Source organism: Exophiala aquamarina, assembly GCF_000709125.1.
Source record: "Exophiala aquamarina CBS 119918 chromosome Unknown aczIA-supercont1.1, whole genome shotgun sequence".
Taxonomy (NCBI): Eukaryota; Fungi; Ascomycota; class Eurotiomycetes; order Chaetothyriales; family Herpotrichiellaceae; genus Exophiala; species Exophiala aquamarina.
Genome location: NW_013550587.1, coordinates 3046052 through 3060342, shown reverse-complemented (window position 1 = coordinate 3060342; position 14291 = coordinate 3046052). Strand labels below are relative to the sequence as shown.

The following is a 14291-nucleotide window of genomic DNA, read 5'->3' as shown; positions in this document are numbered from 1 at the left end:
AACAAGCATTTATTTCTGACCGTCAGAAACATAGAAGTTGCATAGGCGTGGTATTGCCGGCCATGGGTGGCGCACTCCCCGCATTTCTGGCCATTCCGGGCTGTCCCTGACTCGGCTCAAAGGGCCCCGTGGGGTAGGCTGGTTGTACTTGTTTCTGACCGCATCTCATGACCACCACCACCTACTCTCGACATAGAGGTAGTCCAAATCGAACCATTAAATGAAGAAGTATAAAATGAGTCAAGTTGAGAGGAATTCATTCAGGACTCACAATACTAGGTGTATCTTGACAGTCCACTTCTCAAAGTACCGCTTATCCACACATGGAATATAACAACACCTGCTAAAACAACGAGATTCTGAGACAGTCAACCAAAAATGGCCAAGCCAACGATAGTTCTAGTTCCAGGCTCTTTTGCCGTGCCGGAGTTCTACAACCCAGTCTTCGATGCTGTACGTGAGAAAGGCTACGATATTAAAGGCTTACATCTTCCGAGTGTGGGCCTCCGAGCTCTTGAGGGCCGACCAGGGAAACCCCCAACTATGTACGATGACGCCGCACATATCGATAAGGAACTTGAAAAACTCGCAGATGAAGGTAAAGATATCGTTCTCATCGGCCATTCGTATGGAGGGGTCCCAGTATCGCAATGTGGACAGAGCCTGAACAAAGAGGAAAGGAAAAAGCAAGGAAAGTCCGGCGGACTCGTAAACCTCGCTTACTTGACATGCCTGGTGCCAGGTCTGGGCCAGAACGCTAGAGATATCCTGGCTGAGGTGCCCGATGAGCACAAAGTCGATATGAAAGTTCTTGTCAGTCAGCCTTTGCATTAGGCATATCCCTTCGCTTTCCCTGAATGAAGCCTCACATCTTGACCAACTGATAGGATGACGGATGGATGTTGCACCACAGACCGGAATCGACAGCTGAAATTTGTTTCTCGTCGATTTCACTAGAGGAAGGCACAGCGTGGGTGAAAACGTTCCCCAAACACTCGGCTGTCAGCTTCGTGAATCCCCTGACGTATGCGGGATACAAGCACGTGCCATGCTCATATCTACTATGTGAACAAGATTTGTGCATTCCAGCGAGCGTGCAGCAAGCAGGGATTGACATGATCGAAAAGGAGAGTGGAAGAAAGGTGGATGTCACCAGTATCCCTGCCGACCACTGCGCGAATATCACATCAGAAAAGGAGACCATCGATTGGATTGTTGGACTAGGGGAGAAAGCCACAACGAACTGAGGTAGATTTGCGGAATAGGAAAAGAAGCAGATAGCTATTTTTGGACTGTCAATGCTATACAAAAAGGCCAATATCATCCGTATGTACCAAGGAGCATACACATATCGTGGGTAGCAATATGAGCCTTGCTGAAACGGTCCTGGTCGCTCTATTTTGGTTTTCGTCACAGTGTCAATAGATGTTCGAGTATGGTCCCGCCCTGGCCGATCGGGCTATTACCGTCATCATTGACTTCATGCACGGTCAGAATATTAGCATTATCCGATGAAGCACCGTTGTGGGTCCAGCCGTACTTCTAACTTGAGGGTGTCTGGTAGGGCTTACAAATTAGCATAGAGTTACAGTCCAGTACTCTGATTCAAAATATACAAGACCAAGTCAGCGTCAGAAATAAATAATAGTTATTGATTTCCTCCATCAGGTACAAGGTCCTCATAGGAAGTGCAGCATTCCAGAACATGACACCAACCGTTATTCTGATCAGCGGCGCCAATCGCGGCATCGGCAGAGCTTTACTTGAGCGCTATCTTCTGCGACCAAGCCACGTCGTTATTGCCGCAAACCGGGACCCTGATCATGCCTCATCGAAAAGTCTCGCCAGCCTGCCAAAACATCCTGAAAGCCAACTTGTCGTAGTTAAGGTCGACGCGAAGAGTGAGACGGACGCCGCTAACACCGCGAAACAACTCCAACAGAAAGACGGTATCGATCATATCGATATCGTCATCGCCAACGCGGGTGTTTCATATCGCTTCGGGAAAGTCTCTGAGATAAATATTGATGATATCAAGGACCACATGGAGCCAAATGCGTATGGCGTTGTGAGGTTGTACCAAGCAACCCTGTCTCTATTGCTGAAGTCGAGAAATCCGAAATGGGTTACTGTGGGTTCAGTTGCTGGAAGTATCGAGGTGAGTGACTTGTGTGATCTCGATCCATGCTATCGTGTGAAACAAGTCATGGTAGCTAACGGCAGTCTAGTAAGCAGAAGAATCCCTTTGTCTTTTTATCCAAGAGAAGGCCGAGCGCCACTGATGTAGACTGGCGATACTACATACTCGGATTGATGATGCTAAACCTTGACCGATAGAAACCAACCGCCCATTGGCAATGCCGCATATGGGCCGTCCAAGGCGGCAGTCCACTGGTTCACGAAGAGAATGGATGGAGAAGAAGAGAAACTGACCGCGTTTGTTGTCACTCCTGGGTAATCTTCTCCCACCTGTATGATACGCGCATGATGCTTATTTGGGTCTGTAGCTGGGTAGCGACCGATATGGGGAACAATGGCGCTAAATCTTTTGGTCTTGAACAGGCACCTGACAGCGTTGACGAGTCTGTTGACGGTATGATCAAATTGTTTGATATCGCTACAAAGGAGACTCATGGAGGCAAGTTTTGGTACCATCATGGAGGGCAGGAAGCTTGGTGAAGGCAGGAAAGCACTTCCATCAATTATACATCTGGAAGGACGAACATTAGGACTGGTGAATATTTCCATGCCTACACCATGCCTACGCCAGATAACCGCATTGAAGACGTCTTAATATCCGGGACCTGACATGCCATGAAGTTCAATCTATTCAATCGTCTCAAATCACTTCGCTTTGGCAAGCTTACTCCAGCTTTGATATCCTGGTCGAATAGTCAACCTCAGCCTTCAGGCTGGCTACTAGTCTAGGTACTGAAGGCCAGCGAGCTCCTCCAGTTGTCTAAGGTTCTCTATTTCATTCCATTCTCAGTCGAAATTTCGGTGCCTTGCTTTAATCCAGCCACTTCACGGTACTCAGAAGCCACTTCGAAGAGCATATACTCATCGTGGTTGTATTTGCGAAACTTTAACTAGAAGATGACTAACAGTGCCCTGGCCCGCACAGATCCAGATAAGATGAGGATCTCCTGTTACTGGAATGAGAACTGCTCTAAGCGCGCTCGAGCGGGCGTTCATGAAGAGGAAATGGTCATGACGAGACCTCTCGTGCTGGGCGGGATCCTGACATGTGCAATTTCGTGCGCTGCGACTTGACGGATACACTCGAACACTGCTCTCAGGACGGTGTTTGGGATCTGCCAGCAAATGATCAAGTAACTGAAATCGTCGCTAGTGGAGGCATAGCGTCCACAGGGAGATGCTTGGTAGACTTTCCACTGAGATATGTGCCACCAATTCCCACCAGGAAGGAACTTTGTGAGGCAAGCAGCAGTTCATTCATTTCAAGACTTGGCATGTGACAGCATACGAGCAAGAGCCAAAGTAGTAAGGAAGCCTTGCATGCTAACCGAAGACCTAAATATTCATCATCAGAGAGAAAGGATCATATAATCAAGCAAATCTTTTCTCGAGCCACTCAATTTCGTGACGGCCAAGTACCCTACTGTAACTGTCCATTCTACAGATTTGAAGTTGGGATTTGGCTCGCTTAGCTCAAGGCTGATGATGCATCTTTCGAGTTATGAACTGGCACAAGTTCGTCTCAGGCCACCCACCGGGATGCTTATTCTGCCGGATCCAGACAAACGTCGGAAAACATCAAAACAAGGCTATGAGGCTTCATGTTGCTGACTCCAGGTAACACTTAGACGTCAACGCTCCGTTCATTGCGTCCACCAGCAGCAATAATGGAGAAAGACCAGCAGACTCCCGGTGACAAGCCAGCCGATCCGCCCGTTCAGTCGGTCCTCCACGAGGTGCGGACCGCCGAAAACAGCGCGGCCCATTTACTGCCCAAGCTGCAGTCCATGAAGGAATCGAACCCGAATTTGAAGCTCTTAGACGTTGGCTCGGGTTCAGGCACCATCTCTGTGAGTTTCGCCAAGCTTATCCCCGACGGCCACGTTATTGGCATCGACGTGAACCCCAAGATCCTGCCACGGGCGCAGGCTGTGGCCGAAATGGCAGGGGTCAAAAACATCGAGTTTCAGCAGGGCAGTGTCTATGAGCTCCCGTTTGCCGATGAGACATTCGACGTCACCTTTTGTCATCAGGTGCTGGTCCACATTGGCAACCCCTGGGACGCGCTGCGTGAAATGCTCCGAGTAACCAAGCGAGGCGGCGTCGTCGCCGCGCGCGAGGGCGATTACGAGACGGAGTGTGTCTGGCCCGAAGTCCCCGAGCTGCGCAGGTTCCATAAGCTTGTCGCAGACATTATGAGTGCTGGCGGCGGTAGTCCGACTGCTGGCCGACAGCTGGTTTCTTGGGCACTCAAAGCTGGGGCCGAGCGGAGCCAGATCACGCTCAGCTACAGTTCATGGTCGTACAATACGCCGAGCGAAAGGAATATCTGCGGTAAGTTTCACTATTCTACTTTTCTTCTTGTGGCTGCTATTATTGCTCTAATGACTGTCTTTTCTCCAGCCCAGGGATTGTGTGGTCCGCTCAGAGGGGGTTCTTTGCGTGAGCGAGCCCTGAAATTCGGCCTTGGTGCTGAGGACGATTTTGAAGTAATGGCCAAGGCCTGGGAGGAGTGGGCAATCACGGAGGATGCAAGCTTGGCCATGGTTCATGGAGAAATCCTCGTTCAGAAGTTACCTTGAGCTCGAGGCTTAGCTCGCGAACCGTTCAGCCATCTACATCTGGCAATATTGCTCTCTCTAAGGGACGATACAACAAGGCTATGAGTCCGTGGGCTACTGGCCGTCGTGGTTGTTGAAGGATTTGAGTTCTTTTGCGGATGGTCGCTGAGACCATCAGAATAATAAGATGCACCCGGGCTAAAGTCTAGCACGCCCAATAGCTCGATACTGGAACTCCTCATGCAGTAGAGATGCTACTCCTTCATAGCCCTTGGTCCCCATGTCTTCCCTTGTCTTGGCGCCGACTGATTTAGGCATATCTGCTCCGTACTAGTCGACCTCTTGCTATATTGCATCGATGCGTAGGCAGTACCCTCTTACTACAGTGACTGACCACGGCTCTCGCACTAGTGCTTGGATGAGCCGAGATAAGAAGCACACCAACGTTCCCCACCTCTTTCGGCCTTGCCCGAGTAGATTATTGTTGATCCACCACCTTCCTAGACGGGCCAGCGGGCCACATCATTATCCAGACTGACACTATTCATGATCCTCGTGGACTGATACATGTGCCGTGGATTAGGAGCAGTCAAATTGGCCTTCGGGGTGATGGTGTAAAATATCACTGAGGTGCCATTCCCACTTATCGTATTTTCAAAGCTCAGGGTGGACTCTGCAGATTCTAGAATCTACAGCGAGTATACAAATGTATACTTGCTATCGGCATACCGTTTGTCGTTCCTGTTCTCTTCTTCGATTTCCTCGTGGGACATCTGCGCTATCTTCCGGGCTTTGTACCTGTTGGCAAAACGGAGTTCGAAGTGATAGGCGGCATATCCCACCCATGCAACACCGATCAAGCCGGCAGTAACCTTCAGAGGAAAGTGATAGTCAGGGCCGTAGCGAGGTTTGTAAAGCTCACTTCCAATGATGCCGCCGAGATTCCCCCACCCATTGATGCCCAGAACAAAGGTCCGTTTACCTGGTTCTGGAGTATTGCCTGCCAGCCATGCAACCGTGATGGGAGCAGCAACGAACGTACCGGCCAATAAGATTACTAGCCCGCCGTATCGAGCATGTATGTTCTGCAAAGGAAGGACGATAACGAGAATCAGACCAATCATCACTACTGTGATGCCGCTGAGAATATGTCTTGATCTCTCCTGGAAGTGGTCAGACGATGCGGCGACGCAGAGCAAAACCACTGTTCCAATGACGTAAGGGGGAACGGTCATCAGGCTTTTACCTTGGTTAGCAACACACCGGATGCCGAGCGACAATTGACCTACTTCGCTGTTGCACCGGAATATCCCAGACCCTGGCTCAATTAGTGTTTGCAGATCGACGAGAATCTCTGACATACCTTCACAACGATCGGAAAGAAGATGGTGAATCCTTGCGGAGCAATGCTTGCTAAAATATTCCAGGGTAAGACACACCACAATTTCCAATCAAGAGCACCCTCAACCATATCTCGCGTGGTGATCTTGTAAGTGGAGTCGAGGTTAGCAGCTGCGTCCATGACCATACGTCTTTCAGCATACACCCGTTCATGTTCCTTCAAGAACCATGCGTTCTTCGGCTCGGCAACTAGCCAAAATGGCGTGATGATGGCTATCAAAAGAGTGATGGAACCTTCGATGATGAAGAGATACTGCCAGCTGTAGAGCGAGCCATGGATGTGAAATACGCCCCAAGCGATGAGACCTCCGAATGCCCCTGCAATTGCGTACGATCCATAGAAAAGTGCAATTCGATAAGCCAGATCAAATCGAGGGTAGAATGTCGAGAGATAAGAGACACCTGGGGCCTGTTAATATCCTACCACCCTGGTGCAATTCTCTTTGATGGTATTTGGAAAGTTGGAATTGATCTTGGACTCACATGTCGGATAGAAGCCTGCTTCGAATACTCCGATCAGTAATCGAACAGCGACGACCTGTCCTTTGGTTTTGACAAAAGCATGTGCAAGTGTCATAATACCCCAGCCCAGACTGATGATCGCGAGCCATCTAGCTTGGCCGACACGTTTTCCGATCGCAGTGGAAACCGGTTGTAATGGAACGAACTATTTCGAACAAGCAAGTCAGCATTGCTCTTGCAAACCCCATGGAGGTCATGCACACACTGTACAGAAGAACAGCGACGTAGCGGTGTTGATTGTATCAGCGGGGATCCCCAAGTCCTTGGTGAACCCACCAGTCTGCGCATTACCCAGGTTTGAACGGTCGAGGCCATTCAGTAAGTAGATGAAGACGCAAAACGGAAGAACAAATAAGTCCAACTTCAGGTTCAATGCGCGTGATTGGTGTTTCTCCTCTGATGTAACCGGGATGTATCCCCCTGCTCTCGATTGAACTAACTCATCATGCATGGCGGCGGCGTCCTTTTCGTTTCGCACCTGGTGCATGACGTTGGCGATATTTTCGGCCTCGCTTGGCTCGCGAATCGCTTCCGATTTGTTATTGTCTGCCATTGTTCTGGAATTGGTGTTTCTGGGAGACTCGGATTCATTTATAGACCGAGTAAGACCTTGCTTACTTTCGAGAGCCACAGTCTTGGGTTTATAAAGGCCCAAACCATACTAATTAATTGGAGTCGGTGGGAATGCTTGAATTCTTGGAGATACAGCCAAGCTGGGATCTACATTTCCACAAGATAAGACAGGTTAGACGTGTGAGCGGACGGCTACTGTACCCAATACTTGTCCTCGCAAATGCAGCCCGCAAAGTCACCAGGCCGTACGGGGATGAGCAAAGAGAGACTGGCCAAGAGGCGCGACTCAACCGCGTCACCGGGTTTTCAGCCCGATTCCAAGCGCTCATCCAGCAAGAATGTATATTACCTCCCACTACCGATAGGCTGTGTCCTGTCTAGAGATCCCTCGCTTTCATATTGATTCGGGGTCAGCGCTGTTATGACGTCAAGTCCCAACCCTCCCCATGTGTTGGTGTACCTGCACGCCGACTGATATCCATCTTCTGTCCGTGGAGCATCTCTACCAGGGGCATCACGGTTCGTTACGATAGCCTTGAAGGAAGTCCACCTTCAGATTATAAAGGCCGTTCGCTTCGAGGGTGCTACGTCCTGCACCGCACACCCTTTCAATATCCTGCCGACAATCAAAGTACAGTCCCCGGATGGCCTTGGCTTTCCCAGAGGCTAGGTAGGCACAGGTTGCACCGCAGAGTTCCGGGCCATCCTTGAACAGCTTCAATATCTCACTCTTCTGCGTTTCAAGAGCGGGATATTTGGCCACAATATCGGGGTCATGGGCGGCTGTCATAAGTCAGTGAGGGATTTTCGAGTCACTTGTCCGGAACACGCTGGACTTGCCTGCTCCCATTGCGGTCATGACGCCTCCTGGATGAAGGGCGTAGGTATGGATCTGTTCGCCGAGCCCGTCGTCGTCAAGCTCCAACTGGATATTCGATGTTGCGCGTACTACAGCAGCTTTCGCACAGTTGTAGCCCATCCCCAGTGGCGTGTCGACGGTGGCCGCCCTCGACGCGATGTTGATGATGCAACCGGATTTTCGTTCACGCATCATGGGCAACACTTGGAACGTACACAGCATTGTCTAGAGGAGTCTCAGCATATCTTCTCTCGGAGTCCATTTATGCTTGTTACGCTTTTGAAGTTCGTTTCCACCGTCTTCCAGAAGTCGCCGAAGTTCGCCATGGACATGGGTCTGCCCATAAACTTACCAGCATTGTTCACAAGAATGCTGTCAAAAGTTAATGACGGGACGAAGATTCAGACTCTGTGGGTATGCTTTACTCAATCGGACCCAGATCCTGTTGAATTTTCGAGAAGGTCTGCTGCACCTGTTCTTCATCGGTAACATCGCATGAATATAACTGGACTTTGACATTGTAACGCTCACAGGCAGCTTTCGTTTCCGATTGATCTTGGGAGCCCAAGTCTATGATTGCAAGATGGGCACCAGAATTTGCAAGAGATGTCGCGATAGCCCTTCCTATGCCTGGTATCAAAGACGAAATGTCAGTAATACAGCGCGGCCCCCAACCAAACCGTCGAGGAGGGAACGCGGAAGTACCTCGACTAGCGCCCGTAACAACAGCGAGTTTGCCACTGTTTTTGCCTGCAAGGCTTTCCGGGGTCACTGGGCCATAATACGTATGGTTAAGGGGAATTGTTGAAATGCCAAACTTCGCTGGATCCATGGTTGTATGTCAAATGATCTTCTGCGCTTTCCAGACTATGAGAAAGGAGGGCCAACTCGATTTTAAAGGAACGCTTAGATACAATACCTGGGTCAGCAACATCCCTTCCTTTCGTTAAAGCAATAAAAAGTGTACCGACTCGGTAGTTTAGATAGTCGATGCTGAAGGACCACCCACATTCTTGGAGAGTGTGGGGTTAGAATGTCCCTTGTTTGGGGAACATGTGGAGGGAGGGTACCGGTCATCCAAGTACAACACGCGGCGGCGGGCTCCACATAGAAGAGACGTCGGTTGCTTTCCTTCTGCCTCGCTTGTCTTGAGACTTGACTTGCTACAGAACTTGCATGATCTTGCTCAATAAACTATGGTTATTCACAACTGGGTTCCTGAACGACTTAGATCTCTGTGTCAATGCCTTTGAAGGCGCGCACCAGCAGGAATCCAGATATTCACGGCGGCCATTATCAGGAAAGCGATCTAATCATCCGGCCTGTGTATGTACCCGCGCTCATTGCGGGATACGTGTAGAATCAATCAGGAAAAGCGCCACGGATATCTCGTTTGTCGGCTGAACGTCCATCACATTGAGATTGTTAGCCGCGTGCCCTATAGCAAAGCTAGAAAGACTACAGCTCAGCTCACTTCAACCTTTGCGGGCCGTAGCTCTAGATTCCACGCGCAATTTTATGCAAGCGTTGAGCGACAGGTGCCAAATCAGAGCTTACTAGCTTTAGTGTTCGATATCTACACTCCAGATCCTGTTCAGACCGAAGAGCTCCTGCTGTAGCCTGCCAGTACTGGATTCCCAGATGGTTTTCATTGGTGGGAAGCTCCAATAACTATCTGACAGCTGACATTCCCCGTATCCTGTACAGAGTACGAGGGACGACATTTGAGACCCCCAGGTGCTCAGTTGGATCTGTCTCAGCGCGGCATTTGCCGGCGTCAAAGCGAGCTGTCACAATAGTTCAGAAGTACTTTCAAAGCAAATTCGATCCGGGTTTGGTGCAAGTCTTCTCCTGAGCTTCTTGGCTTCTGGGTAATAAGCGACTCAAGCCTTACGGCCCCGTTGCTTTGGAAGCAGCATGTGGCTGGCTGCCATTCGATGTCTTGGATTCTAGGTGATGGGAGTGAAGTCTCTAGAATCTGATGAAATAATTTCCCTGAAGATGCGACTTGGGACAGTGATTTCAGCACTGATCATGGGCGTTTTTGGGTTGCTCGCTTTGCTTTGCTTTGCTGTGCAGTACGGTACCCCTTCGCGAGTATAAGACTTGGTCCTTGGTACCCGCCTTGAAACTTGCGGATCCTTTTCATACTGCTCATCACTTAATTCCAATTCACATCGTTGTCTGAGTCCAACTCAAGTCACTCCTTTCCAGGCCAACTCAAGTCATTCCTTTGACCATTTCTCTTTCACCGACTCTTCTGTCATTTCCGAAACAATCTATCCATCATCAAAAATGAAGTTCATCACCGCCGCCGCCTCTTTGGCTCTTGCTTCAGTCGTCTCCGCTGCGCCTCGTTGGGCGGACTGGGCGCCAAAATCATGCCCTGAAGCTCAGTGCCCTGATGTCGAATGCCCAGTGGATACATGTCTCCAACAGAGCGATGCTGAGGATATCGTCAACAAGTTCATCTCAGTCCTCAACCACCCCGACGTCAAGGCATCAAATGCCACTGCACAGGCCCTGATCGGCGATGACTTCTTTGAGGAGTCAGACTCCATCAACATGCTCGCAGGCCACCCTGTAAGCACACCTCACCCTCTTCCCCATTCCTCTTTGACTTTATACCTGACTTTGACATAGGTCGGCAGCGTCACATTCTCCGGCAAGCAGAACTACATCAATGGTGTTCTCTACGCTCCATCAATCACTGATATTGAGACCATCAAGGTCATGCCTGCCGGCTGCAACAACGTGTTGTGGTACTGGCAGATGATCATTGGCTCGAAGCAAATCCCTGTCAAGGGAATGAACCTCTTCGAGATTGATGATGACGGGAAGATTGCGGATATGTACGTCGAATTCAACAACATCGCCTGGGGTATCGACATTGGCTTCACCGCCACCAACCCTGGAGGCAAGAAGCTTCCTACCGCATAAGCCACCGCATGCAGAGGGTGTAGTTTTGAAGGTGTATTATGGAATCTTCTAATTGGGGCTTATTTTGATCTTGATTTCTGGAAGAAACCTTTCTTGAGTCGGCGTGTGGTTGGGATGATGTATGGTTTGGACGAAAGCGGCACGAATAAGTTAGTACCCAGCGTCAAGCAGGGACCATTTTGTAGAGGCAGAGCAATGTTCTAGAGATTCTTTTCTCCACCTTAAGAAGTGTTTCGACATCTCCCCAAGGCGTATGTACTAGCCACAAGAAGCTTGCGCTCAGGCACCCAACTCTGGATATGTGTTTTGGAATGACAGCACCCCGCAATTTTGAGCGTCGAAGGTTCATAGACGGATCAGATGATATTTCCTCCGGACATACGCTTAATCGTTGTCATTCTGGAACAGAACTTTCAGTTTCGTCAAGGCATCATCACAGTTGACTTCCATATTGGTGATAACATCGATAGATTCCTCTTTGTTGATGATAGATCTGGCAACAAGCCAAAAGGAAAATGCATTTCGAAACATTCCGGCCAATCGGGGAGACTGCCCTGTGGACTGTTTGCACGCACGGTCCCAGGAAATCCGCCATTGTGCCAAGGCTTCTCTGGTATCGCCAGTCATAGCACCTCGTGCTAACCTTCCTCCGTCGGAGGCGAACGAGTTCGTTGGTAGATTGAAAGAAAGTGTCATAACATACCCAAGGATGTATGTATACAGGACTGATACGGCATTAGCAAGTTGACCCGGGAAAGAAGGGGAGTTTCGAGAGAAGGGGTTGTTAGGGAGATATCGCGAACACTCACAATGTATCAAAATAAACAAATCAAACTTGGTGAGGTCACCCAAACTATTAGTGGGAGGGTTCTCTTCACCATCTGGCTCTTCGCTTGATTTCTTGACAACGGAGAGCGATCTTTTCGCGTTGCCCTGGAAGAGCAGAGCAAATGCCTTGGAAATCGTGAGACGAGGCGAAAAAATGTTGCCATCCTCCATAAAAGGGTGATCGGAGGCGAATATTGATTCTTTGCATGGGAGGTCACTGTCAAGCTCCACGAGAATTAAACGGCATGGATGATTGGTGTAAATGCGCATTGCGCAGTCCAGGAGAGCTATTACGGCCATTGTTCTGGAACCAGTCAGCACTGACTAATCCTGAATAAAGGGCTTCCTCACTCACCGAATTCGCGATTCTTTCTGCAACCAAACAGTCTCGGAAATTCGGTCGGACGGAGTATGGCGGGCTTGATGTAGACGCATTTTCCTGAGGACCTGTAATACTCAAGGTGTCAGGAACCGTCTGCTTCTACGGAGTATCATAGACTGACTTTGATCACATCACTGAATCTCGATTCCATTGCGCGTCCCTTGGCGATACGCGCTCCAGCCCAATATTGAGCAATGACCATCAGAAATCCTGCTTGCAGTTCTTGAAATGGGCCCCAATCGTAGTCGCCGGGACCCACATAGCTAGCCGACTGCCGTTGTATAACGTGGCTCGCTTCGATTTCAAGTGAGAAGACTTCCGAATCGAAGACGACTAGCTCAGCCACATCGACCAATTTTTGTGCTGCATGCCGTTCTGACTGGTTTTTGGAATAGATCGCTCCGATGAAAACGACCGAGACCAATAAACTGAGCGGAACTTCGGCAGGGTCAAATGTTGGTTTATGAAGTATAGGACAATTTAAGTGCCAGTTACGAAAATAAAGAGAGATGAATTTCGTGATCTTCTCGGTTGTCAGGAGATAGTTGGCATATGTTGTAAGCTCCTGTCGACTGCGAGGCTCTAGAGCGAGGCACCACAGTTTGTTGTAAATAGCAAGGTTGAAGGATGAGGCAAAGTTTGCCTGATCCGAAAGGCTTGGGCTCGGCTCGAGTGGGGTTCTGTCGCTCTGGCCGTCTGCTGTCAGCATTGACGTGTTGTATAGGTCTATCTGTGTATCACTGGAGGAGTACGACGGAGATGGGATAAGGCCGAATGGGCCGGCCCAGAAATCGAGATATTGATCATCCAATCCAAGGGGAGACTCGAATACGCTTAAATAGTCCACCTGCTCGGTAGGTTTGGTGGGAGGCGAGTTGATGGTTGATGAGCTCTGTTCTTCTTGCTCGTCCTTTCGTTGATGAAATTCTAAGCTTCGGACTCGGTCGTCGGATGGAGGTAGATTGAAAGTCTCGGTAAAAGTGTCGACACCTCCATTCAAGAGCGCTCTGATAGAAACGCGATCGTCAAGAAGCGCATTGGGTCCTAACAGCACGTCAACCGTGACGCCCACGCCTGCCACAGATTCCAGTGCTCACCGGCCGAAGATTCATTGGAAGATTTCTGAACACATTGGGCTCTCTTTTTCAGGCAGGGTGCACAGGGGTTTCCACCATCGCAACGAATTTTGGAAGCGATGCACTAAGATGGTTTCAGTCAGTACATAGCCGACAAATATGTCTCTCATCACCAACCGTAAGACACGCATGAGGCTTTCGGCCTTTCGGGATTGCAGATGGTGGCGTTCTGTCCCCGCGCCGTTGACAATGGCCATAGTGTGTCTGAAGTCGATCCCTTAGTTCTGTTAGAACATGACCTTGCGAGTTCCATGACGAGGATGATTGTTTACTTTCGCGAAAACTCTCTACCGCAAAAGATGCAAGAAAATGGTTTGGCGCCCGTGTCTTCATGCAGATTGTCAGATGCACGGCTCAAGCGGCTGCAGTTGACTTGCTACTTACGTCGAGTCTGATGGCGCTTAAGATGTTCTGCTCGAGAAAAGTTTTGCCCACAGGTCGAGCAACGATAGCGCTTTTCGGAAGCCATCGTCGTCGTCGTTGTCGTCGTCGCCGCCGTGTCCGCCGCTGAATTGGACCAAGCAGAGGAAAGTAGTGCCTGGCTTCGTACTAGATCATGGAATTCCTCCATCACGGAAGTTATAGATGGAGTCCTAAGAATGGTATGATTGTATGGATGTCGGCATATTCAAGATGGGATGATTAAGAAGGTAGGGTTCGAACAGCCAACAAACTTTGAAGGGTGTCTTGTGAGCGAGAGCCAAGACGAAGGTTATTTTGCCTGCCTTCAGGCGGCAAGGATTTTCGGTTTCATCGGAACCTTGGGGTCTTCATTGGGCGTCGCGACGTCTTGCTGGCCTAGGACCTTACCAGGATCCGGGTTGGCTTCGTGGGAGAGCCCGGGGAAGGTCTGGACCCTGGGGCAACTCAGCTGGAGAAACGATCTTTAG

At 49.7% G+C, this 14291-nt stretch overlaps 7 protein-coding genes across 7 annotated transcripts; 4 read left to right on the top strand and 3 right to left on the bottom strand.

Moving 5' to 3' along the window:
- Positions 1-378: 378 nt before the first annotated feature.
- A1O9_01101 (uncharacterized protein) lies at positions 379-1247 on the top strand (the record flags this gene model as incomplete). Its single annotated transcript, XM_013410261.1, has 2 exons — positions 379-813; positions 888-1247. The coding sequence occupies 2 exons, from the start codon at positions 379-381 to the stop codon at positions 1245-1247; spliced, it is 795 nt and encodes a 264-aa protein (XP_013265715.1).
- A 458-nt stretch (positions 1248-1705) lies between these two features.
- On the top strand, positions 1706-2337 carry A1O9_01100 (uncharacterized protein; the record flags this gene model as incomplete). The annotated part of the gene is made up of 2 exons (XM_013410260.1): positions 1706-2158; positions 2263-2337. The coding sequence occupies 2 exons, from the start codon at positions 1706-1708 to the stop codon at positions 2335-2337; spliced, it is 528 nt and encodes a 175-aa protein (XP_013265714.1).
- Positions 2338-3866: 1529 nt separating this feature from the next.
- Positions 3867-4781, top strand: A1O9_01099 (uncharacterized protein; the record flags this gene model as incomplete). The annotated part of the gene is made up of 2 exons (XM_013410259.1): positions 3867-4533; positions 4603-4781. 2 exons carry the CDS (start codon positions 3867-3869, stop codon positions 4779-4781), a joined length of 846 nt encoding a protein of 281 aa, XP_013265713.1.
- Positions 4782-5449: 668 nt separating this feature from the next.
- Positions 5450-7236, bottom strand: A1O9_01098 (uncharacterized protein; the record flags this gene model as incomplete). The annotated part of the gene is made up of 5 exons (XM_013410258.1): positions 5450-5999; positions 6050-6078; positions 6124-6563; positions 6645-6828; positions 6889-7236. 5 exons carry the CDS (start codon positions 7234-7236, stop codon positions 5450-5452), a joined length of 1551 nt encoding a protein of 516 aa, XP_013265712.1.
- A 534-nt stretch (positions 7237-7770) lies between these two features.
- Positions 7771-8947, bottom strand: A1O9_01097 (uncharacterized protein; the record flags this gene model as incomplete). The annotated part of the gene is made up of 5 exons (XM_013410257.1): positions 7771-8039; positions 8073-8340; positions 8391-8487; positions 8541-8745; positions 8821-8947. The coding sequence occupies 5 exons, from the start codon at positions 8945-8947 to the stop codon at positions 7771-7773; spliced, it is 966 nt and encodes a 321-aa protein (XP_013265711.1).
- Positions 8948-10410: 1463 nt separating this feature from the next.
- A1O9_01096 (uncharacterized protein) lies at positions 10411-11055 on the top strand (the record flags this gene model as incomplete). Its single annotated transcript, XM_013410256.1, has 2 exons — positions 10411-10698; positions 10759-11055. The coding sequence occupies 2 exons, from the start codon at positions 10411-10413 to the stop codon at positions 11053-11055; spliced, it is 585 nt and encodes a 194-aa protein (XP_013265710.1).
- A 384-nt stretch (positions 11056-11439) lies between these two features.
- On the bottom strand, positions 11440-13598 carry A1O9_01095 (uncharacterized protein; the record flags this gene model as incomplete). The annotated part of the gene is made up of 6 exons (XM_013410255.1): positions 11440-11780; positions 11865-12187; positions 12239-12330; positions 12387-13339; positions 13363-13465; positions 13488-13598. 6 exons carry the CDS (start codon positions 13596-13598, stop codon positions 11440-11442), a joined length of 1923 nt encoding a protein of 640 aa, XP_013265709.1.
- Positions 13599-14291: the final 693 nt, after the last annotated feature.